Below are 24,614 nucleotides of genomic sequence, written 5' to 3' on the forward strand. Positions count from 1 at the left end.
AATTCGTGTAGTACTAAACAGTCTAAAAACATACATATTTCCGAGAACATTATTGAATTAAAACTAATACATAGATACTTCATAACCTGGAAAAACCATATTTACGCTAACATCAATTTCATTGATGTACATCGTGATGTGCAGCTGGCGACAGGTAATTTTTGCTACATCCAAGATCCCATTTACTCGGCGTAATAATAATATGATGCAATTAAATGGAGCAGATTTATGGATAAATAATTATAAGTTCATGGAAATCGTCAAGTGAGGTCTCATTACAGAAATATCCCTCGGTTGGAGCCAATTTAATGAAACTTTTCTACCACTGGCGTCAGATTTACTCCTGTTTTGGAGAGAATCTGGCATTGCGAGTCGAATATACTTGGGAGCAATATTCCTAAGAAGACAGCAACGACATTCTCGTCAAACCCTTTTGATATCACCAACGTCACTTTCGAACGAGTGACGAAAATAAAACCTTCTCACGAAACGGTAAAACCGCTGACATATTTTCTGGGAACATACGCGAAAAGTTATTGTTTTGACCATTCAAACTTCCAATTGTTATTCGCCTCGTGTCTCCCTCGAATGTAAACAGTTTACATAACAAATCCAATTAGTTGATGGTGAATAATGTGTTGTATTCCGAGTTCTAAAATGAGACATGACATAATCCTGTGCCATTTCTTCTATTTTGTGCCTGCATCAATTGCACGAATACATATTCAAAAGCATTGTTGATGCGTCTGACAAACAAACAAATGCTAATATCCCATACATGTACATATGTACACCTGTGCCTTCCTATGTACACAAGAAAGTCGTGGTATCTCCATGCAGTCAACAAAATACATAAACGCTGCAAACACGAAGCGAATTGACCCATCATCATGATCTGCCGACGGACGGTGCTAATTGTTGAATTATTTTTTTTGGCCGGATGAACGAGGGAGCGTAACATACATAACAGTAGCCAAAGCCAAATGGCACCTAATTACACACCTCCTCTGCTAAGAATAAGTAATGATCATGCATTTTCGGCAAGTGCTTTGCAGCCAATTTCTAATTTGGACAGTGTCATTGTCATTGCATATTTAGTTATTTTACAATTAGTGCATTTCAATATTTAAAATTGAGTTCACTCACGGCAAATATTTCTGCCAATTAACCGCTTTCGCCACCTCTTGGACGCATAATGATGACGAAATCAAAACATACGGCGACCTTTGGTCTGAAGCAGCAAACAAATAGGTGAGAAACAATGACGAACATTTATTACCAGAAATAACAGGAATAAAGCAGATGTATTTTTTCTGGTTTATGCATTATCATTTTATTATACAACATAACGATACTTGTCAACAACGCTCTGGGTTTTTATGATTGCAGAGAGGATTCCAGCAACAACGCTGAAAAGATGATAAAATTTTTAACTCCATGTGTGTACTAACAGTAACACCAGTTATTCTAGCTTATTTATTTATTGTCTACAACAGTACACCATTAGCTACACTCCTGGTTCTGGACACTCATTGTCATTTGCTGGTGCGAAGAAAATTGTATAAGATGCGTCCGAAAGAAGTACATTGAGGAGAACGATTCCCAATTTTTTATGAAGAAAGATGATTTATTTACTTTCCTGGCATCGGGAACTATAGGACCCTAATCAGGGTTGGTCAGAAAATATTCACGGAAATCTGTTGCAATGACCTTACATGATAAGCGTGTGTAGTGGGGGTGGTGTCGCCTTGTCATCATAGTCGTGGACGAATTATACCCACGGTAATCCAAGTCTCTAACCACAAGCAATCAGATGACAGTAGGCACACAACCAGGTACTAAATATTGTTGGACCATTTTAGCTTATTCAAAATAAATTGTGCCTGCGACAATTACCAGTGGAAACTAGTTCTTTCTCTTAATGCTTCTGTCACATTTGGATAGAACCATGCAAGTTTCCCCAAAGTCCAATTATATCAACTGGTATGAAGCAGAAGATTGTGTACTATTATTAATTTTATGCGATTGTTTCAGAGCGTCGAGATTACACCCATTTACAGCACAGCCATTCATTACGATATGAAAACGATGATGAACACCAAGTTTCATAATTCATCAAATTTCGAGTTCAATTTTATCAGTTATATAATTGTCGATTTCCGCAAAGTTTTAAAATTCCTTTCTGACTGGATTACTTCTGTACGTCTTTACTCGCACAAAAAGCCCGACAAGACCTTCAGGCATGTTAGAAGAGTCAATAGTCACACTTTTGCGAGTAAGATTATGTACACAGTCTGTACGTATTTACATATGAAATAATTGGCCAACCTTGTTTGATGTTTTTTTGCATCTGATTTTAAGAACATAGTCTTAACCTATTTAGCGTCAACATGACATGTCGATGTATGTGTTCGGTTCTTGTATTACGTTACTTTATCAAGTGCACTTATGTACGTGCTAATACTTCATAAAGTCAGAGATTGTTGTGGACGATGGTGGTGAATGAGAGGTTTAGGTTCCATTATCACAAAAAGGTTGCATCATGAACTGATCTGAGGGAGGATGAATGCATATCGCTAATACATGCATAATTATAATTATATGTGCATACACATGTCAGCTCGTCATCGTAGGAGGCATAAGTTCGTAATAATACCATTTATTTTTTCCTCATATTTTTTTGCGATCTTTGGAATGAAATCCGTGCAGCTCTGTGCACCAAGTTATACAAATGGTGGGGTTGTCGTTAAACTAATAAATTTGCATATTAATTATCAAGCACGGTTTTTAGGCTCCGTTTCAGGCCTTCAACTTCAACTTTGTTTTGAGAAGGGGAATAACAAAAGTTAGTCAAAGTGATCAAGTGGGCTCGTAACTGCCAGAAAGCGTGTGTCAAAAAAATCCACAAAGCACATGGGGCTCAAATTTATTTATTCGTAGTAAAGCTCTCGTTGGTGCTTCAGTTTTCTCGTTTCTTTTCGCACAGCGTGGAAAACATATCTCGGAGAAAATAAGTGAAGTGAATGTGCACAGGGATTTGGAAGTTGGTCGTGGTGGAATTAGTTGAATGACTTGCACGACATGGTATAAATAAATACTCTGCATACATGCACATACAAATGGCGAGTGGCGAATTAATAGAGAGTTGGAGGGAAAGAAAACAATTATTCAGAATGGTAATTACGTTCCATGTAATTGAATGAAACTTACAGATGGGGCACGACTAAAATAACTGTTAACTCATGCTCCAAGTCTGCCCACGAGATGGGCTATTTTCCCCACAGTGAAATTTAAATCGGGTAAATTAGTGGCCAGATTGACAATTTTGAAGTCATATGTAGTGAACTTTTGCATAAAAAGTTTTGCTCAAGATAAATTTTGCAACCGCCCGGAGGATCATTTGGCATCTGCACCAATGGTGGTGTAATATCCGTCCAAATGTTTGGTGGGTGGACCACGGAACGGACAGGACCATAAAGCCTGCCAGGAACTTGGCTAGTAATAAGGACTTGACAATTGTATGCATTCTGGCAATAAGTAAAGTTCACATTATAAAATTTGCAGGGAACTTGGTGCGGGTTGTTGTTGATCGTGATCTCGTAGGTGGACATGAGTAAATGCACTCCAAGTCTTGTTAACGAGGTTGACTTTGTAGCGACTTTCTCTCGGAATTGAAATTCCCAATTGGACTACACTTAAGTGAGTTTTTCCTTTAAACCCTCATGTCCGACTAGCACAATTTCATGCCTGGTTAAATACAATGGTATTCCTCCATTACATAATCGACAAGTGAATGACGCATACATGGCACGCAACACGTAGAACAATATTCAAGACAATATTATTTCTCGTGATTTGGATATGAAAATCCTAAGAAAAACGTATGCATGCCGTGGACTTCTGATTTATCGAATGGAATCCAAAAACTGCCACTTCATTACAAAAATGAGACGATTGAGAGTGAAATGAGATCAAGGGAGTAAGTGAAATGGGAGAAAGGAGGATAGAAAGCGAGAAGAGGATTAAAAGCTCATTCAGCCCTAAACACTTTATTATTATGGACAATATTACCACGGATAAGAGACCACAGAGACTCTGCCACGAAACCACATATTCGGCAAACATGCACCGAAGCACTACAAGTTTGTGTGTAGATCAGAGCTCAAAAGTAGAAAAGCACCACGGCGAGTCTATATAAAGGCGATGCAAAATGTCCCCAGTGCATGAACACCAACTTTGCGGACAGCCACTTTCACTTCAAAACTCTCTCACGCAGTGCAGTGTCAACCCATTTTTATTCAGCTTAACTGGAAATTTCTAATTTGGTTACCTAATTTCAAATTGCGACACGTCCAGTTTCAGAAGTTAAGTACGTTTATAACAAAATAGGAGTTGAGAAAATTCCAATTATTTCAAATAAGGAGGAATTTTAGACATTAGTGATCGGATTTCTGACCAAGTTTTCACTTCTCACCGGGCATATCTTCCTATATCAGCTGTAAACTCTAAGCAGGAGGATGCATCTTGCCACGATTAGGACAATTAAAATAGTATCGCTGACCATTACGAGTCTGGAGTGGGTCCTTGTGGTGATGACAGTAATGGTGACCTTCGTGGTGGGAGGGACGCCCAGTGAGATAAATCTTGCCAAATGCCAGGATCCGGTTGCATCCATGTCAAAAACACAAATGGATGTGTGGACTGTGCCAAGTTTGCTAATGTCGGATTTCTCAGCGGACACCAGCTTCAGGTGAGTTAATTAACAGCGATATTATTACTGTAATGAGAAAGTTTGTCTCCTGAAACAGTATCGCTTGAAATTCTATTTTTTTAATGGACCACTTTAATGCTCATCCTCAATCCAAATCAAGCTGCTGATATGTTTCTGACTAAAATTTCAATCGAAACCTATGCACGTCTGCCGCAGGAATACAGATTTTACGAATAAACTTTTCTTTCAAATCTGCAGATTTGAAAACCAAGCACAAACATGCGAAGACATTGTCGAATTCGAGATACAAATCCCACAAATCCAGATTGATGACGCTTCCCCTGCAGGAACCTCACATCACATTCAAATTGAAATTCAAAATGGGAATGGATGGCAAGAACCTTCAGACAACGTGACATATTTTGTATCTGATACAACCGAACTGAACCAAACAATAGACCACACAAATCACGCTGTTGATAAGCCTATCGCAACATTTACACCAACGGGTCATCTCTTTTTGGATAATGAACACTACTTTCGACCATCAGAGTATTGCATTCAAAGGTACAAAAAAGAAACAAATGTCAAATATTATTCTTGTTCTATTTAATATTCTCGTCCGTGAGACCACATTCTGTCTCATTTGTCTTGTCCCAGTTCCAATTTTACACTTGGTTAGACAAGTCATGTCACAGGCTTAATACTTGAATGATAAATGTGAGGGCATAATCAGTTTTTTTTCGCCTGCGTGGTTATGGCCGAGTCGAGTGACGTCCAACAAAATTAAGTGTTTTCACTCTATTAATCCTCCATTTATTACTTTCTCTGTGTCTTTTCAGCATATCGAGTGTAACAATTGGAGTGAAAGTCTGCCAACCAAATTGCCACTCGGTGAAAAGTCTGTGCATCCCAATTTGTTGCACGTTGGGCAAAGTCCTTTATCACAATGGGACTACGGAGACATGTGTCGAAATTGGAGGAGGAGACGACAACACAACGTTTGAATATCGACCAACCCTTTATCGAGACGTTAATCACAAATTAAGTGTCGAGGAGGGGGCCCAAATATCGCAGCATTTTTATAAACACATGCCCCGTTGTGCGGAAGGTCAAGTCTTAACGTCATATCCATTCCGGAGAATCCACAACATTCTGGGATCCATGTAAGCATAAAGTACAAATTTAGCAAGTAAACCATACTATTTATACACACATACTTAATCTAAAACACGTTGAAATAGAAAAACACGCCAGAAAAATAATGCTTTGCAAATAAACACCCACGTATATTTTATATTCATGGATACGGCTTATCAATTCCAGGAATAAAGGTGCATGGAACATCGTGCATGTCATGTTTATGTGTGTGCATGTTTTGTTGCTTATCAGAAAGGTCGGTTAACATAGTTGTAATAGTGCTTGCAAGGTTTGATGCGACTGATCGTGCGAGACACCTTTTTGGCTGTGTGAGAGGTTAGCGAGTAAAGTGTCAAATTAAAGGATATCAGTGATTTATAAGATTTCTCAAAGTTTTTATTATTATTTATTCAGTGGAGAAACGCACTTAACACGATACTTTGCTTGCATAGCTGATCTGGAAAATTTATTGTTTCTTGCATGAACCAAGAGACGTATGGAAAATCCGTCCATGCACCACGTGTGATGTAGTCAATATTGCACACTACAAGTTGCCGGGTTGAACATGTATTGTTTTAATGCCATATTTATGATGTGGCATTAAAAGCGAAGCTGTAACCTGTGACGGGGGAAATTATATAGTTGTGCTCCATAAGGACGTATGTACGAGTTCATAATTGAGACAGGGATAGCGGGAGTGGTGGAGAAAGTGACATCATAATTCCGCATTAAGACATGGACGAGAAAGTGCAGATAAGCCCAACGGTTGTCTGTACTCGTCCACTCTCTCAATCTCGCTTTCCCCGTCGTCTCATCTCTCTCGCTGCACGTCTGGATGTCTCACCCCCTCGTGAGCATTATAATAAAGACACTCGAATATCTCTCAGATTCTCCAGTTCACACTAAACGAAACGGTGTAGCGAATAGGGAGCGAATAATCCTCATAAATATCGAGAGTGAAACTAATTGGACCAAAACTGCCACTCCATAATTCCTCCGTGTGCACTTTCTCCTCTGCTCGAAACTCGTTGATCCAATTGTTTATCTGTACAGCGACGATTTCTTAGCGTCACTCTTCTCTTAGGTAAGAAGGAGTACATGCTCGTTTTCTATTTTTAGTGTCCGAGTCCTCTCAAATGGTCGGGTCAAGCTGCTCCTCCCACTGGAAAGGAAATGGAAGGAATTTCAAAACTTTTGTCTCGCAGGACTGGCAACCTCAGAAAATGGAGTGGAAGACAATCATAATAATGCCGATGCAGAGAAACCAGTCTCACTCCGGTTTTCGGGGAGCGAGGAGGATCAGATTCTGTACGTTTGCGGGGATTATGCGAGTAACGAGGTATTGTTCCTTGTGCTTTGAAATTTGACACTATGTTTGATTGATACGTGTGTGTGCGTAATTTGAGAGGTGCACATTAATGACTAGAGGAGGTTGTTGTACTTACGCGATACGAAACTTGAGCACATTAACTTTCACTTTTAAGTGTCACTCGCATGTGTACTTTCCTTTCCTGTTAAACAATCTTTACTTAATGCTGGCAGATGTTCGATGCTTGATGTATATCCGCAATTTCCGTACCTAAGTGCTTTTTTCCTGAATTATTCCCCTTCAGGTGGGCGCCCCCCATTTTTACATCCCGGTCCACTTTATCAACTCATTTTTCCTCTTTGTCACCGGCCTGGTGTACATTTTGCTATGGGAGAAGCAAAACATTCACGGGTGGACCGTGTTGTCCTTCGTGCTCGCCATGTTCTTCATGTTCATCTTCCTAGCGTGGTCTCACCTTGCGGCTATGCTGCACAAGTCCAATGCAAACCCTCACTTTGCACCACCGCCGCTCGTCTGTCGTTGCGTCGGTAAGGAAAACAAGAATGGGCATGTTTTTCATTACGGGAATCTAATATTGATGAATTTGATAGGAGCCCTTGCTCATTTCTTCTTCCTCGCCACGTTCTGCTGGCTTGCAATCATCAATGTTGACCTTTGGTTGACATTCAAGTTCGTATTTACACTGTTTATGTATCCCGAATGGGTTGAGTGTGTTTGTTATTTCTTCTTTCTCGTTAAGATCCATGACTCCAGTGTCGGGAAGGTCGAAAGGAGTGAAGCGATTCATTTGCTACATGTTATTCGCCTGGGGGACGCCCGCCATCATTGTGGGGGTTGGTCTGGTCTTGACACATGTCTACCCGTGAGTCTCGTCTGCATGCGTTATCCTCTAAAAAATGGATCATCCTCATCTTGACGGATGATGGTGTCATGCACTTAATGATCTTGTGCCACTTATGCAAAACCATTATTGTGCTATTAGTCAAGCCCTGAAATAATTAAGCAACATTAAGAGCAATATTATCAATCAATATGACCGGAACAGTATTAAGTGATCCCGACGCGTATGATTTCAACTTTAGGGACCCACTCAGCCAAGTGAAAGTTCCTGGCTATGGAAGTGTGACCTGTTTCCTGGAGCCGAGCGTGAAAGGGATCTATCTCTACTACAATATCGGAGTCCTGATGGGAATTAACTTGCTCTTCATGGGGCTCACACTCTCCACGATTTACAATTTCAAAGCAGGGACTCGAGCCGTCGACGCGGCCAGATCCAATAACAGTCAAAGCTTGTCGTGAGTTATCATTCCATTTTGTCTTGTTTTGTAAACTATATTGTTCCCGATGACTTGTTTCCTGGCAGGGCGAAGCTATTCTTCAAACTCTTCGTGGTGATGGGAGTTACACATATTTTCGAATTCATCTCTTGGTCTCAAAGCGTGGAAGAAACGATGCTTTATTGGATTGTGCTGGACATGTTTAACATTCTTCAGAGCACGGGAGTATTTTTCATTTTTGTCTGCAAACGGAAAATACTGAACCAGTTGGAGCAAAAATATCCTTCCTTGAAGAGTAAGTCATTGCTTTGCGTGTATTATTGATATATGTAAATTGTGAGTGTGGTATAATCCATTGTTTTAAATAGTAATTACTGGGCCTCTCAAGAAACTCGTGGTGACTGGAAAGGCCACGCGAACAGTGACGGCGACAACAAGTGCGCCAGATCGGACGCAAATGATGGCTTTCTCTTTACGAAAGTTTCAAACGAGTTCGAAGAGAAATGCGGCAGAAACTTTGGCGCAGTCGAACAAAAATTGAACGGTTGAAATTGAGTGGAGTGCAAGGAAGTCATTTTTGGGATATTGATTGTACTCCAACGTTCGGAACAATGCTCGACCCTTCGTCAGGAGCATACATTTCAAATGAAATGAATACTTCTATGTTGTTGTCTGGAATGAATAGATCTTTAAACTGATCAGATCTCATTAATATTTTTATATGCAAGAAATATGTATAGAGCGTATAACCGATTTCAGAACATGGTCCCATTATTTCATACGGATAGATTCAGACACTACTCTCTTTGTTGTATATGATTCGCTGAGTTGTCATGGTCCGCAACAGCAAATACCAATTAATACTTGGATAAATTCGTTTATTAAGATCAACCATAGTTAAACACGTATAAATAGCAATAAGCATACCTCACTCGACAGTTAATCACAGTAATAATTATCAATTGAGTTGTACATGGAGATATATGGCACCACCACTGACCTGACTTGACTAATAAATAAAACGCTACTCCTACGTATCACTGTCATAGTCTAGTTTTGTGCCCGCACCCATGTCCTTCATTTCCTCGAGCTTACTGTGACCATTCCTGTAACCTTCGGTATCTGAAGGAATGCAACAAATGATTAGAACTGGATGTAGTTTTTGAACGGAATGCTGATCACTTGCCTGCTTGAGCCACCGGTGTAAATCTCCTGTTTATGAGCTTCATTATCAAATGGTGAATCACACAGAAGCTAAAAGTGACAACTCCAAACACTCTGAATGTCAAGCGACCGGAAATAGTTTTATATAGGAATCCACCAAGAAAACTTCCTATACCGACGCCTGTAACAAATAAAGATCAGTCAAACATTGCTAATTTATTAAATGCATTAACCAACACACCTATGCCTTCGAAAGCAGCCCCAACAATCCTACAAAAGGTAAGTACTTAAAAAATTCTTTTAAATTACGTATTTCATTTTACCCTTGCACAGTGGCAGCGCTGCCTGGGGGACTCACAACTAAAGTAAATAATACCAATATAATATAATCAATAAAACGTAATTCAACACGAGGATTCAGCCTTACAAAGAGTGAGACCAACGAAAAGATTAAGTACGTACCATACGCGTAAGATGCCATATTTGAATAAAATATTCCATACGTAACTCCTTGTAACAGTTCCACGGGCAAAATGTGCCAAGGATTTGTCAAGAGTGAATATATTATGAAACGCAGGCCAAAAGCACCCAACACTAACGTCATGCAGTGAACGTGCCCAAGCGTCTTGATGAACCAACCTGTAATTTATTAAGACAAACAAATTATTGCATTAGATGATTGAAGATGAATGAGGAGATTTTAGAATTTTATCCGAATTGCTGGACATACTGGAAATATAGAAGAATGGAAGCTCGCCCCCGAAACATTGCACAATGCTGATGAGTCCTTGAAGTATTTTGATGTACTTCATGTTTTCACAAGATGCAATATCTTCCGTGTACCTACCATCGACATTGAAATTATGCATTGAAAATGCATACAATGTAAAACTGTGTACATACCAAAACAGGAACTGCCACAAAAGTCCCGTACAAGTCCCCACAACGATACAGGCTAAAATAAATACGAAAATTTTAGGGTTAGTTATCAGCTCCCATATACTTTTCCCCAGGGAGTGTGGTTTCGGCTCCTCTTTAACCTGTATAAATATTACAATGAATTTAGACGAAAACATGAATAACTTAAAAAAACAAAGAAAAAAAGACCTACTTCCCAATAGTAACAGACCAGAAAATTTAGCAGCAACAAGACCACAATTATGTAGAAGCATGGCGAATAGTCCTTAATAAGCGAGCCTTGGCTTCTATAGTCGACCAGAGCCCCTGCCATTAGTGAGAACAAGCCCCAGCCCATTGCCCCCCATTGGCGTTGCACTCCATAAAGGTGTGGCTGATCTCCTGAAAAGTAGTGAGTTGAAAATGAAGCTCTTTTTTTATTCTCCAAATATCATCGTAGTGAAATATACCCAAGGATTGAAAGCATAATGCATCCGCTACCGAGGTCACTACTGCAAAGGCAATCCACGTGGTAAGCACGAGAGCCACGTACGACCAGAAAACCCTCGAAGTGTACACGTTGCTGGCTTCCGGGATCTTTTGTAAGCGGAAGTCCAGCGCCTGGTTGGTGAAGCAGTCCACCTCACATGAGGCCAAGATGGACTTTTCGCTGCACGAGAAGCCAAACTCCACTTCCCCCTCGACAACTTGGGCGACAGGGAGGTGCAAAATCTCATCCACAATAATTGCATGGGAAGTTTTGACTTGTAAATTTTGCAGCGTGATTAAACTGGTCGCATCTTCGTTGTCGTGCTCATCTCCAGAACTGCTGGGTTCAAAAACTCGTATTGAAATGTAATAAATAATTTCGGAATTTATTCATGAAATGAACGAATATACATATATACCCGCAAAATGAGGGTTTATGTCCACCCAGAAAAACTTGGCACAATTCCTGTCTCTCCAAATGTGTCACGTCACACTTTAAATTGCACAAATCCAATGAATGTTCAGACTGGGATGAGAGCAAAATTTCTGAAACGTTGCACTTGTTCTTCACCCCAGCCTGAAATCCTGTCCTGTTCTGCAGCAAGTAGGACGTACCCACGCCACACTCGAAGGCCACGTTCCTGGTGGGAATTACCGTCGGGAGAAAGGCGAACAGCATGACGACCACGAAATTGATCAAGTTGAAGATGAGAAAGAGCTGTTTCTTCATTTTGAAGCGGTCAGCAATGGCTCCAAAGAGTGGCATTGAAATCAGTCCAGTGATGGGAGCGATTGTGAAGAGCAGGCCCACGGGAACTTCGGTCACTCCCAGTTGCTTCGCGAAAACGGTAACGAACGGCCAGAAGGATGCCATGCCTGAAAGTAGTTTAATTGAAATTGTCGAATCCATTTTTACTAAATACGTACGGTTATCCAGCTGCATACCTCCAAAGTACAAAAAGTAGTGCAACTTGGGAGACAAGAGTCTCCTGTTTACAGCGTCAAGACCCATAATTGACGGTGTATTTAACTAAAACAGGTTTAATTACCCTCGTCTACGAGATTTGTCAGAGCTCATGCTAATTTTGTTAAACTTAATTTTATAAATAAAGTGCGTGCACCCACATTTGCACATGAAAGTGTTTATCGTTTCTGACAAAATGTTGAAATCTAAATGGGAAGGAAAGATGCTGTTGAACAAGAGCCAACCAATGTCACTGGCAGAACTGAAGTGTTAAACACTCTCTGTCTCTCTCCACCAAAAAACGAAAATACGATACGTTATCTTTAAACAAATGAAAACTGCGAGCCATGTTCACTCTCGTATTCTGAATGATACGACGACGGAGGCATCATCATCGTCATCACTTGATCATTGAACTTTAACGAGCTTGCAATGTAATGCATCTTTTTGCAGATGAAGCAAAATATCTGTAATGCCACCAACACAATAAATCAAACTCAAGTTAGTAAATAGAAACATGGTATGAAGAATGCATCGTAAGACTGGCTAATTTGTAGTATGGTTAGATATTAGTGTTTTGTAATGCATGTATATATGCAATACAGTGACAAATACTCGTAAATAAAACTACCAACAATAACTCTGTTGTTAATTCATGTACTCATTCATGAACTAGGTATTTATGCAGAATTAAATTATGCATATGAGAAGAATGGTTTTTCAAGAGATTCTGTCAATTCGAGGTGGCGCAGGGAATCTGAGCGGTGCAACAAAGGAATCTGTCTCGCCTGCACCACCTCGTGGCCCTTTCAGCGAGAAGAAACCGGAGCTAGCGTCTTCTTCCTCCATTGCCTCTGCCTACACCATGCCGTTGACTTGGAAACTTAAATTCTATATGATTACTTGTGTTCTACCACAATTGCATTACTGCAAATATTTGATATCTATTCTTCACGATTTTAATACTAACGAAGGAAAATGGACACGTCTATCGGTACGATATTTCATATTTATTACAGATAATAAATTATTAATAATCATTATTCAGAAGAAAAGGTTCTTCAAAATTGATCAACTTAATTACTAATTAAGCCGTTCCTTGTGTATCACAGGTTCGGATCATGATGACCGAAAAGGGACGTCAAGCCCTAATCAGGTTGCAGGTTCCAGTAGTGGGGGCGTTGTACGGCCAGCGGTTAATCAACCAAAGCCGCCGCCTAGCATTATTGTAGGACGGCCTTTTAGACCCCCATCGCCCAACACGGCGTATAGGATGCGGCAACAGCGCGATGGAAATTATCATGATGACGATGAAGATGAAGAAGAAGAACAAGGTACGATCTCGTTTCCTAATTGACTCATAGTCATGTTGTTGAAATTAAAACTTAATATTTGTAATTAGAAGTCGCACCAGCCCCGCCACAAGTAAACCCACTGCCACCGGTACGAGGAGGAAGGACCAGAAACGTGCGGAATGAGAATTGCACGACGAATCGTCCTAAATTTTCCCTCCAACAATTTAAATTAGACGTGAAAAAACTTGAAATCAGTGCAGCCGACATGAAATTACAGAACGTCGATGTAAGATAAGAGTTAAAGGTATGCCGTGTGGATTTATGACTTGATTGTTTTGTGGTAATTATTAGGAAGTCCCATTGAAGGAAATATCTTCCTTCAATGGGACTTCCTATTCAAGTGGATTATTTCGAGTGACAGACCAGCGCTGACGTTTGATGCGTTGATTGACGGGAGAAAAATTGGGACTCCGATAACTTCAGTGAAAATTGATGAGGAGAAAGCATTCATTGACCCTGATCTGTATTACGAGTTGATAGGTTGCAAGGTAAATTAATTATACTAAAATTGAGCAAGATATGTACTGTGCGGGTGGAGCCTAATAGTTAAAAACCATACGTTTCTCCTCTCTCCAACCAACTCTCTTGTCCTGAGGCCTACGGGTTTTCATTATTAGGCTCCACCCGCACATATCTTGCTCAATTTTAGTATATTTACCCCGCCACCACGACTACTAACCAAAACCAACTAATGCCTGACATGACATGTGTGTGTAGGACCTGTTTGAAATCATGCCCCAACGTGGCTATCGAATTGTGCGGGGAAAAGGAAACATGTTCGAAAAAGTGGACAAGGGGCCCTTCTTGTGTCGATCAGCAATGAAGATGGTGAACCTGGATGCTCTCCTCAACCACGAGCTAACCAGTCCAATGACTCGAGATGGACATCCTGTTCTAGGATTGCCAGACTTGTTCTACTTCGCTGATGTGTGCGCTGGTCCTGGAGGATTTACCGAGTAATTGATTAATTAATTAATAAGTTGAATATATTTAATCATTGATCTCTCTAAATGCATAATTTAGGTACATCTTGTGGATGAAGAAATGGGAGGCGAAAGGATTTGGGTTGACTTTAAAGGGGGAGTTGGATTTTGATCTTCAAAATCTCCACGCTGAAACGGAGACATTCGACACATTTTATGGGAGATCTGGAACCGGAGATATTTACATTCCGATCAACGTGACCGGTTTCATCGAGCATGTCCTCTCCAACACAGGGAATAAAGGTGTTCATCTCATGATGGCGGATGGGGTACGTTGACAAATGAAAACTAATTAAAATTGAAATAAAATGATAATTATTAATTATGATTAATTTAAAATTTATCCAGGGCTTCTCCGTGACAGGGCAAGAGAACATGCAAGAATTATTGAGCCAGCACATCATCCTGGCACAAATTTATGTGGCACTCGCTATCGTCAGAGTAGGGGGGCATGTAGTATGCAAACTTTTTGATACGGTGACACCCTTCACAGTGGCGCTCATCTACTTTATGTACTGCTCTTTCGAAACGGTCACGATTCATAAACCGGTATCAAGTCGACAAGCAAACTCGGAACGGTATTTGATATGTAAATGGAAAAAGTCAGAGAACGTGACATCCCCCATCGTGAAGTATCTGAAGGATTGTCACGAGAAAATGTGGGTCCATAAGAATGCTGCTGACAATAACGAGGCTATTTTGGAACTTGTCCCTGTCTCAGTTCTTGCCAATCTGGACGATCCGTTTTATAATTATCTTTTCGATTGTAACAACAGGTTCGACTCGATAAAATAATTGTTTTGGTTTTGGTATATTTACATTGTCGTAATTAATTCCACTGTTTCTCTAATTTAGGTTGATTAGCAGTCAAATTGCGACCCTTAAAAGAATGGCTGCTTTTGTATTGAATAAATCCTTGGACAATGAACCAATGCAGTGGAAAGCAAAGACACGAGCAATGAAGCATTGGTGCATCCCGGCGGAAATTCCTATGCCTGCCATGTTACGACAGCCTGAAAATGGTGCAAATGCAGTTTTGCAAGGAGATTTGAAAAGTGGTGAGAAATTAAAATTAAGTTAAAAGTCAGTAAATTACTATTTGCTTTTAAATACAGGCAAATTAATTGTTATGTTTTTACATTTATTAAGCGATTCTCAAGCGACATAATATTGACGTGGTTCCTGGAAACTTGCAAGTATTCCAGTCACTATATGATTGGCGTGCTGTTCCAACCACATTGGGTAGGGTATCAGGAAATCGAGGATTTTTTCTGTGTAAGTTATCCCTGACTTGAAATCGTTTTTAGTGTCTTATGCTCAAATCGTTATTATTTTAGCCCTTGGAGGATATTCATTGTTCAAGTACAATGGGACAGGATGGACTTCTGCTTCGACCCAGGCTAAGGCGCTGTCGATTATGATGCCGTCAAAAACTCTTTTCTATGGCGAGTTTGGGCTCGAAGTACGTGAAAGGTCGGGTCCAGTAGAGAATTTCGACATGGTTCTTCACATTATTGATGCATTAATGTTAGGCGGCATGGATTTGCGAAATATGCATTACACCCGAAGGTACGAAAAATTATTAATCTATTTTTTTTTCAAGTTGCTATTCTCTTATTATTAACTTGTTATTCTGCAATTTTTTTTACAATAGGCTGGAAATGGCAGAAAAATTTGCACAGGCTCTCACAATACCGGAAAGGTTGATAATTCGGGCCAAGCCTTTAATTCGCATGGAACATCTGCTGTTATTTATTGAAAAGTAAGATTTGAAATGTAATCTCAACGTAAAAAAAATTAATGTGTGACTAACTGAATTGCAAATATGTATAGGATTAAGGGGCGCGACTTCATCAGGGGTGGTACACCCAGACCTACATGCCCCATGGACATGAATAATCCTGATTCGGCGATTATATTTCCTAGAGGCTTCTTATTTTTAAAAATTACAAAAGGTAAATCAATGATATTAAGCAAATTCTTTCAATTATTTGTCCATGATTGACAATATCTAGATCCTTGGCAAATGATTTTGGATCCACAAATCAACAACAAAGTATTCTACAACACGGCGTCTGGACATTCAACTCGTGACACGCCAATGGACGCTGTGGCTAGTTTCTTGTAAGAATTTTAAGTTAATTATCGGTGTGGATTGGATTTGAAATGGAAATCCTAACATACAAGATTACTTACTATCTAATCTTTTTTCAGTGACACGATGGAGAATCGAATGCTGTGGTCCTGGGATAGGGCAACAAGTCTCAGAATGGAAACACCGTACTCTATCATGGGTGAACTATGCCCAGATCACGTACACACGTGCACTTTTATGACTTTGTTCAAAGGGATGACTCGGCCTCCCAAAAATGAGCAGGATGCGACTGAAGCATCAACTTTACCAGTGCAGCCTTGAATACATAATTTTATCCGGTTATGTTGATTTTTTTAGAATTTTTAAAATCATTATTTTACGTTTGTTGTAAATAAACTGAATTATTTAATAAGACAATAGTTATTGGCAGTTTAATCTGGAGTTGATTGGGTTTTCAATTTTGCGAACGGTTGAATATGTTTTGCATGTGGACGATGAACTTGTTACCAGTTTGCGAGTTCTCACGCTTGTTATCAACTCGTATTACACCTGGCTACAAAGTGTCTGAATATAATTACTTGAATGCATTAGAACTTAATTCACTTAGTATTTGGTGTCAAACGCATTTGGTTATGAATAACTAAAAGCTTTGAAAAAATGAAGGAAATTTTACAAATCATTACCCTGGTTTTGACCATTCTTTCCATAAATGGTTTGCCTAACTGTACCACAGAAAATATCAATCCAACTTTAATTCACAATACAATTGAGATTTTGGACACCTTCTGTGATTCGGAACAATATGGTTGGTACGTCAGCCCACCATCACGAGATGACAAGTGGTTCTTTTACTTTGACAATTTGACTGACGTGACGAGTTCTTCGCATGCAGATGAGTTTTTCCGAAATGTTTCGGAAACATCAAATTTCACACTTTCCAACTTTGGGGGCGTGGATGGTGTCTGGGTTGCTTATTACTCACAAATTCCTCCAGACTTCAAGGAGCCTAATCCAGTAATAATATTGCCAAAATCACACCTGCTAAGAAACATGGAGATGTTATACTACATTCATAAAAATGCCACCATAAGAATTGGTAATACGGTATTGAAACGGAGATTAACAGACACCCAAGAGGATCAGTGGATGAGATTTTACAAAGAGGGTGTTGGGAGTTTGGTACGTTTTTTGATCATGAATGTGCCATTAAAAAATATGGAAACATATATATTTGCTTTACATAGACAATTGAATTGCTTCCCCAACAAGAAGGAGAATTTGTTCTGATAGATCGAATAGTTCTGAGACCACCTGAAGTCACCACCCCTTCATCAGAACCTTCGTCAGAAATTACAACAAACCCTACACCAGAACCCAGCAGCAGCACCACCACGTCAAAAATACCTACCACTGATTTCATCGATGATGACGAAACGACCCCACCCGGACATAGCGGTCAGGGGGCTCCGACACATTTTTTTAGTCGTGTGCAGTCGTTGGCATTGCTTTTACTTTATTTAATGTCAAACTTTGATTGTATCAAAAATTAAGATACTTTAAGAATGTATCCCAATTGAAAATGAAAATTTTATTCGTATCCAATAAATGCACATTCATAATTTGTGAGCAATCTTAGGCTAACATGCAATAAGACTTGTTGTATTTCGTTCCTAAATGTGTCATCATTTTATTTAATCTCAATTGTGTAAATTTTACAAATAGTATGCATAAAATAGTAAAATTAAGTTAAACGAACACCATTCTATACTTAAAACTGAAATGCAATGCCATGAAATGTTGGAGTGATCAATCGGAGAATTTAATTGTTTTTGCATAATTATCGAAATCCCCAAATTGTGAATAATCTGCCGGGTGAGAAGTGAAAGAAAGCACAGAATTTGTTGACCTGCTTCTCAGTTTTCACTCTCTCGTTTCTCCTCGACCCATCCGCACGCGAAGACTTTTGCTGCTGCTGCTGCCGAGAAATATTGTTGTTTTCCCATTTTCTCGTCGATTTCGAAAGGTGGTCAAAATGGTCGTGAAGAGTGAACCCGTCCACCCGGTAAGCACTTATCCTCATTTTGTCATTGGTCATCAAACAAATTTTTTGTTAAGAACGGAATTAGGAAAATATCAAATTGCACAATTTAATTTCAGGTGGAGCAAGAATTGTTGCGCCGAAAACATGCCGCGGCGGCTCGTCTGGCTGCTGCTTCAAAACCAAGATCTTGCTTTGTTCGAGCAATTTTGGGTTTTGTTGGACTTGGTGAGTTTTGTTTATGAACGCAGACTTTTATATGTGGATATGTGATTGAATGAGAATTTGATGATCAAATTTAATTATTTCAGTGACAACTATCATTCGGTTGATTGTGCGCGTGTTTGTTTTCGTTTCCTTCTTTGGAACGATGCTTCCAGTGATTGCTGCAATGTATGTTGACAAGACCACTGTCATCAACTTTGTGAAGGACTGTTTTGGACAAGAATGGGCAGACTTGTATGTTCCGATTCACGAACGAATCTTGGAGAATTTGAAGAGTACTGGAATTAACCAAGACCACAAGTTCATCCCAATTTTTCGTAATGATCCTCCGTTCTCATGGCGTACTGTCTTTTCAACGATGTGGCAGTACGTTTACGGCTGGTATTGAAAAGCTCCTACATGTTTCTCTAACAAAATGAAGCCATTTTAAATTCCTAGTCTCCAAATTTCAAAGTCAGTATCCCGTAAATTATTCTGTCATCAATTATACTATTATAATATGCTACCGAGAGTTTATATTGGCTTGCTCATTAGCGGATAAATTGTACAAATGTCTAATAGTAAATTTTGGAATAATGAATAAATTCATCCTGATTAATCAATCCTGTGTAAAATGCAATATAAAGACTTATCAAACTAAAGTTTAAAAAATAAAAGTACAAAGAAACTTTCGCAATTTAGTTTTAGCATTTACTAAATCATTGTTATATTTATAGCTCAATTAGTTGATTTTTAAATGGATATTACTTGGATTATAATCAAAATCATAAATCTTTACGTTATGTAACTGTTTGTGACAAGTGTCTCGTTCAGCTGCTATTCAATTCAATGGTCAAGTTATTGGACATTGGTGACGAGTGTGACGACACCACATGTCCACATTGTCATTTAATGATTGTTATATGTACAAACTCAACTGTTCGCAAAACCAGGTGAACTTGATCTTGATTGATGATATTTGTAGCAGTTGCAAGTTCTCACCAATTTCACCAATAGTTTTTGTACGATTATCATGTTGGATGATGATGAGTTCTGTTCCTTTACTCGTTAATTAATGTGCATATATACAAAGATACCAAAGGTTCCTTCTGCATCAGTTCTAATTTAGAGTCATCCGAAAAGCTTTTTTGCGTGCATCCTTGTTTTTAATATAATGCAATCTTTTGCATCGCGAGGAAAGTGGGGAATTTTAATTTCCATTTTGCTACTTATCACACTTACTGGCACTCACTCTCAAGAATACGACCATGAATTGGTTCTAGACGTTGACGAGGATGCCATGTATCCGTGGGGTGTCCCCATGAGTACTCATGAACTCTACTTTTTCTACCACGCCAACGTCTCCAGGGGGGCTTTACCGGATCACACCATATTCTATTTGGAAACCTTTGGAGTCCTGGATCGTTTAACAGCCACGAACGCATCTGGAGTTTGGGCTGCTTTCCATGAACGCCATTCCTCTGACAAATGCAACGTTACGACAACAACCGCCGAGGCCTCGATAACGACTCCTACAGAGACACTCACTACTGGTGTTACTGATGGGCCGATGCCTGTTACAACCGAGGGTCCCTGCCTGACGAAGGATTTTCCATTCATTTCATTCATCACCAACAACGACGAGGCCTTGTCACTGGAATCACTTTCTATAGTTTACTTTGCCCAGAGCTCCAATCTTAGTGACGACCTACGCATGATCGTCTTCAATGTGACAACTTCTTCAGTCTCCGATGGGCACCAATCCTACGTCATTCCAGAGGTTTGTGACAGCACGGCTAATTTAGGGTTTTGGACCGAGTGCGTCATTGACATGGACAAATTTAGCCTTCCAGCAAATGTTACAATTACTAAGGTACATATACATATGTCTAACCCACAAAAAGACTTACTAGGCTAATTGTAAGCATTATAGAGATTAAATGTATTATCATTTAATTATTTATAGATCGATGTCCAGTTTCAATCCATTGACGTAGGTGACATAATTCTAGTTGATAAACTGACCATGAAAACCAAAGGACATCTTCAAACCAGTCCAACGATTATGACAACGACGACGAGGTTAAGCACACAGTCGACAACTTCAACCACGACCCTTTCCCCAACTACTTCGTCAGGACCCCCTTCGAGCAGTATCACAAAGACGTCTGACTTAACGGAAAGCACAAGTGATGACCCCACAACGGAGGTCTTGGAGACTGACTCCACGACGTCTGAGATCTCGAGTTCCGAGTCAACAACGGAGGTAACGCAACAGTCGTCTGAATCCAGCACATCGTCTGAATCCAGCACATCGTCTGAATCCAGCACATCGTCTGAATCCAGCACATTGTCTGAATCCAGCACATCGTCTGAATCCAGCACATCGTCTGAATCCAGCACAGCGTCTGAAAATAATTCGCCGTCCACAATCGATAATTGGTCCACAACTACTGGGACAAGTGGTTCTATTTCATTATTCAATTCGCTAAGCTATATTGCAGCAATTAAGCTCTCATTGCTATTGATGGTACTGGTTTGAACGTTGTGGTTCTAAAATTTAATAAATATGTTTGTATTACAACATATGGACTGGGCTAACTTATGCGTGCTATTAATAATCTAAATAATAAAGAGATTCTATCTACAAAATAAGTCATAGAAGGGCTATAAAACTTTCTCCATAAACTAGGTCCGAAAAACGTTGTGGTAGTTATATATTTGTGCTGTGAATGAAATTAATAGGATCACATGTATTTTTTACACTTGGATCTAGTAATGTTTTCCCTTATATGTAAATATCAAAGTTAGATGCTATCTGTGATAAATAGATACTACGTATGTAAAAAATTAGTATTACGTGCTACGGTGCACTATTGGGAATTAAGTTTTGCATCGAAAATGCAGTTCATAATGAATGAAATAACATTTGAGACGCAAAGTGAAATTGCATTGTCATGTGAAGCATTTCAGTATGGCACGATGATCTCATAAGGACAAATACATAAGTAAATTGCATCACTCTGTAATTAAATGTTTTATAAAACATTTGTTCTTGTCACTGATTTTATAGTGGTTAAATCCATACTCGAAGTGGATCATCCGGAGTCGGATGTTCATGAATTAGTATAACAAACGTGCATGTGATTAGCATCCACAAATACTTACATACATATGTAAATATAGGCTTCGTTTACGACTGTCAATACTCGCACTTGACCACTCGAGACATCTGATAACGAGATAAATTCAGTGCTGCAGTCAATTCATGGTCCTCTCCTGACACTCACAGACGCCAGTTCCCACGGTTAAGGGTGACAACAGCTGAAGTTGTCAATCTTTACAATTATTATGACATCTTATTCATTTAGTCTAATCTGCTACATATTAAATGACAATTAAAAGCTTTCAGTCACCCTTTCCTTCAACGTTCAGTACGAATTAGGAATCCTCAGAAGAACATTATTCGTTCTTTACCATCTTTTGATACACGTTTTTTTTAATAAAAAATGCAATCTTTTGCATATCGAGGAAAGTTGGGAATTTTGATTTCCATTTTGTTAGTTATCACACTTACGGGCACTCACTCTCAAGACCACGACAATGAACTGGTTCTGGACGTTGAGGAGCATGCCGTCCATCCCTGGGGTGCTTCCATCGCTACTCACGAGTTCTATTTTTTCTACCACGCCAACGTCTCCAGGGAAGCTTTACCGGATAACACCATACTGTATTTGGAGGCCTTTGGAGTGCGGGAGCGTTTAACAGCCACGAACGCATCTGGAGTTTGGGCTGCTTTCCATGAACGCCATTCCTCTGACAAATGCCACTTTACGACAACAACTGCGGAAACCCCGTCAACGACCGTCGAAACCCCTTCAACGGCGGTCGAAACCTCGATAACGACTGCTACAGAAGCGCTCACCGATGTTACTGATATTCCGACGACTGTTACAACTGAGGAACCCTGCGTGACGAAAGATTTTCCATTCATTTCATTCACCACCAACACTAACGAAGCCTTGTCACTGGAATCATTTTCCATGATTTACTTTGTCCAGACTATTCCGCGGATTCTTCGACCAATGATTCTCTTCAATGTGACAACTTCTTCAGTCTCCGATGAGCACCAATCCTATGTCATTCCAGAGGTTTGCGACAGCACCACAATTATCCAAAACTTTTGGATGGAATGTGTCATTTACCTGAATAAATTTAGCCTTCCAGAAGACGCTACAATTACTAAGGTAAATAGATCTCATTAAGAATAAGAATTATAAGGCTAAGCGTTCTGGAAAAAATATGTAAATGATAAATCATCATCAACCATTTAATTGTTACAGATCGCTGTCCAGTTTCAATCCATTGAAGAAGGTGACATAATTCTAGTAGACAAACTGACTATGAAAACCAAAGGACATCTTCAAACCAGTCCAACGACTACGACAACGACTACGACCACGACCACTCCGTCTCCTGACACTACTTCCTCTGACTCGAGTAGTAGTAGTAATAGTAGCAGTACCCCACTCGTGTCCACCCCCTTTTCAGAGAGTACAAGCACGTGGACCCCTTCAACCACTGACTACACGCATGGTTCCGGAAGTTGGGCTCGTGCCAACCCTAGCTTTATTTCCATGTTAATAATTTGTACAGTGATTGCAATTCAATTGACGCAAGAGCTTACGGTTGAGGCATGATTTTATTTTTTCGCCTTTAGTTATTGCAAGAACAAAACATCATGTAACGTTATTTAATTAAACACTTGTTCTTAATGACTAGTTTCATTTTATGAAAAATTAGAACATTTCGGTATACATGTTATTACTTATTAGACTTTGTGGATTAAAACATTTAAATTGAAGTAGCGCATTAATGGCATTGTGTAGCAAATATTTACCAAAATCTAACGAGTTATTGCAGTAAATATTAACAAACATCACGCATTGGTTACAAATATAACACAGAAAAAATTCTACCTAAAAAATATACGATACGTTGTAAAAGAGTCTGGATGAGATTTGGGTTGATTTATTTTTTTTTAATTTACACATAGCAATAATATTCCAAAATTATGAATGATTTTCGAGTATCATCACAGGCAAATCAATGTTGGAATATGTAAATCAGTGCAGAATTTGTGGCAAACAATAAATAAACCACTGAGATAAGATATCGAAGAAAATTCGTTATAAAAACACAAGTTTTACATCACACAAGTACGAAAAAATCAGGCCTAAAAATTTCGTATACAGTTCATCGCTAAAAAATTAACAAAGGAAATGCAGTCAGTAAAGACAGGAATTTTGTGAACACAGTTGCGTAAGAACCACAATAAGTAGAAACAAGAGACAAAATAATGATAACTCAATAAATGCTGTCAGCTTCAACAAGTACAGTCTGAAGAATAATGTGCTATTTTCAAATATAAAACATTCTACTAACTATGCAGCTTGCACCACATAACTCAAATTTTACATGGCAGGTAAAAGTAATCAGTGCAAGGTACAAAATTGTAACTATTTGCAATATATAATTATATAATTTTAACCAAAGTTTTGCTGATTGATATATAAATTGCGTTCGCTTTCGTTCTCTTCAACTAGAAAATTTTCAGGTATTCTTCTTTTTCCATATTGTTAGATTGTAGATTCGACTTGAGTGTTGTGGTTGTTGACTTGATTAGAATTATTACTTTTTCTTAATTGAATCAAGAGATTCGAATAGCGAGAGGTTTACTACTATTAATTGTACTGAAAGCGAGGCACAGTTGTCGATCCCGAATATCTCCCCAACCTCCATTTCCTTGCTTTAGTCGTATCTTCTTCCCATGACTAACTTGTACTCCTAACTTATCAGGAAATAATAGAGCTTGGTGTGTCTTCACTCCCTTGTCTATTGCTTGAGCGGATGACGCTGGATCACAGTTGGCCTTTTTATGGTGGACACCACTACAATAAAATCATT

The 24,614-nt window shown here is 39.2% G+C and overlaps 7 protein-coding genes across 13 annotated transcripts in view; 5 read left to right on the forward strand and 2 right to left on the reverse strand.

The window, feature by feature from the left end:
- Positions 1–2,691: 2,691 nt before the first annotated feature.
- Positions 2,692–9,491, forward strand: LOC110862078 (G-protein coupled receptor Mth2-like). The gene is made up of 12 exons (XM_035845196.1): positions 2,692–3,498; positions 3,565–3,699; positions 3,791–4,750; positions 4,970–5,278; positions 5,554–5,877; positions 6,971–7,190; positions 7,465–7,708; positions 7,772–7,850; positions 7,921–8,043; positions 8,264–8,476; positions 8,545–8,753; positions 8,827–9,491. Exons 3-12 carry the CDS (start codon positions 4,518–4,520, stop codon positions 8,997–8,999), a joined length of 2,127 nt encoding a protein of 708 aa, XP_035701089.1. The 5' UTR covers positions 2,692–3,498; positions 3,565–3,699; positions 3,791–4,517; the 3' UTR covers positions 9,000–9,491.
- On the reverse strand, positions 9,320–12,342 carry LOC110862007 (major facilitator superfamily domain-containing protein 6). 2 transcript variants are annotated; one of them, XM_035845198.1, is made up of 11 exons: positions 11,954–12,342; positions 11,428–11,884; positions 10,990–11,348; positions 10,734–10,921; positions 10,526–10,662; positions 10,353–10,465; positions 10,085–10,261; positions 9,946–9,982; positions 9,864–9,892; positions 9,645–9,803; positions 9,320–9,580 (listed from the first exon to the last, which is right to left on the reverse strand). In XM_035845198.1, exons 1-11 carry the CDS (start codon positions 12,018–12,020, stop codon positions 9,489–9,491), a joined length of 1,815 nt encoding a protein of 604 aa, XP_035701091.1. In that variant the 5' UTR covers positions 12,021–12,342; the 3' UTR covers positions 9,320–9,488. The 2 variants fall into 2 exon arrangements, with proteins under 2 accessions (XP_035701091.1, XP_021966839.1); XM_022111147.2 differs by having other exon boundaries at positions 10,990–11,345; positions 11,954–12,341.
- A 475-nt stretch (positions 12,343–12,817) lies between these two features.
- Positions 12,818–16,822, forward strand: LOC110861994 (cap-specific mRNA (nucleoside-2'-O-)-methyltransferase 1). Of its 2 annotated transcripts, XM_035845197.1 has the most exons (14): positions 12,818–12,966; positions 13,085–13,306; positions 13,375–13,571; positions 13,689–13,815; positions 14,045–14,283; positions 14,351–14,579; positions 14,659–15,086; positions 15,166–15,368; positions 15,460–15,585; positions 15,648–15,879; positions 15,965–16,072; positions 16,144–16,265; positions 16,326–16,434; positions 16,525–16,822. In XM_035845197.1, exons 5-14 carry the CDS (start codon positions 14,060–14,062, stop codon positions 16,724–16,726), a joined length of 1,983 nt encoding a protein of 660 aa, XP_035701090.1. In that variant the 5' UTR covers positions 12,818–12,966; positions 13,085–13,306; positions 13,375–13,571; positions 13,689–13,815; positions 14,045–14,059; the 3' UTR covers positions 16,727–16,822. The 2 variants fall into 2 exon arrangements, with proteins under 2 accessions (XP_035701090.1, XP_021966817.2); XM_022111125.2 differs by having other exon boundaries at positions 13,375–13,815.
- Positions 16,823–16,888: 66 nt separating this feature from the next.
- LOC110862049 lies at positions 16,889–19,299 on the forward strand. Of its 2 annotated transcripts, XM_035845200.1 has the most exons (4): positions 16,889–17,584; positions 17,650–18,467; positions 18,563–18,671; positions 18,755–19,299. In XM_035845200.1, exons 2-4 carry the CDS (start codon positions 18,438–18,440, stop codon positions 19,054–19,056), a joined length of 441 nt encoding a protein of 146 aa, XP_035701093.1. In that variant the 5' UTR covers positions 16,889–17,584; positions 17,650–18,437; the 3' UTR covers positions 19,057–19,299. The 2 variants fall into 2 exon arrangements, with proteins under 2 accessions (XP_035701093.1, XP_021966892.1); XM_022111200.2 differs by lacking the exons at positions 18,563–18,671; positions 18,755–19,299 and having other exon boundaries at positions 17,650–18,056.
- A 487-nt stretch (positions 19,300–19,786) lies between these two features.
- On the forward strand, positions 19,787–21,497 carry LOC110861995 (serine-rich adhesin for platelets). The gene is made up of 2 exons (XM_035845214.1): positions 19,787–20,520; positions 20,614–21,497. The coding sequence occupies exons 1-2, from the start codon at positions 19,822–19,824 to the stop codon at positions 21,187–21,189; spliced, it is 1,275 nt and encodes a 424-aa protein (XP_035701107.1). The 5' UTR covers positions 19,787–19,821; the 3' UTR covers positions 21,190–21,497.
- A 567-nt stretch (positions 21,498–22,064) lies between these two features.
- On the forward strand, positions 22,065–23,976 carry LOC118433350 (A-agglutinin anchorage subunit-like). Its single transcript, XM_035845190.1, has 2 exons — positions 22,065–22,894; positions 22,991–23,976. Exons 1-2 carry the CDS (start codon positions 22,157–22,159, stop codon positions 23,345–23,347), a joined length of 1,095 nt encoding a protein of 364 aa, XP_035701083.1. The 5' UTR covers positions 22,065–22,156; the 3' UTR covers positions 23,348–23,976.
- LOC110862032 (alpha-1,6-mannosyl-glycoprotein 2-beta-N-acetylglucosaminyltransferase) overlaps positions 23,331–24,614 on the reverse strand; it is a 30,565-nt gene continuing 29,281 nt past the window's right edge. For all 4 annotated transcript variants that reach the window (XM_035845187.1, XM_022111177.2, XM_035845189.1 and 1 more), the window contains one exon: positions 23,331–24,598. In XM_035845187.1, the coding sequence (XP_035701080.1) occupies positions 24,358–24,598 (241 nt within the window). In that variant the 3' untranslated portion in view covers positions 23,331–24,357. The remainder of the gene's footprint in view (positions 24,599–24,614) is intronic.

This window comes from Folsomia candida, unplaced genomic scaffold (genome assembly GCF_002217175.1).
Source record: "Folsomia candida strain VU population unplaced genomic scaffold, ASM221717v1 Fcan01_Sc048, whole genome shotgun sequence".
Taxonomy (NCBI): Eukaryota; Metazoa; Arthropoda; class Collembola; order Entomobryomorpha; family Isotomidae; genus Folsomia; species Folsomia candida.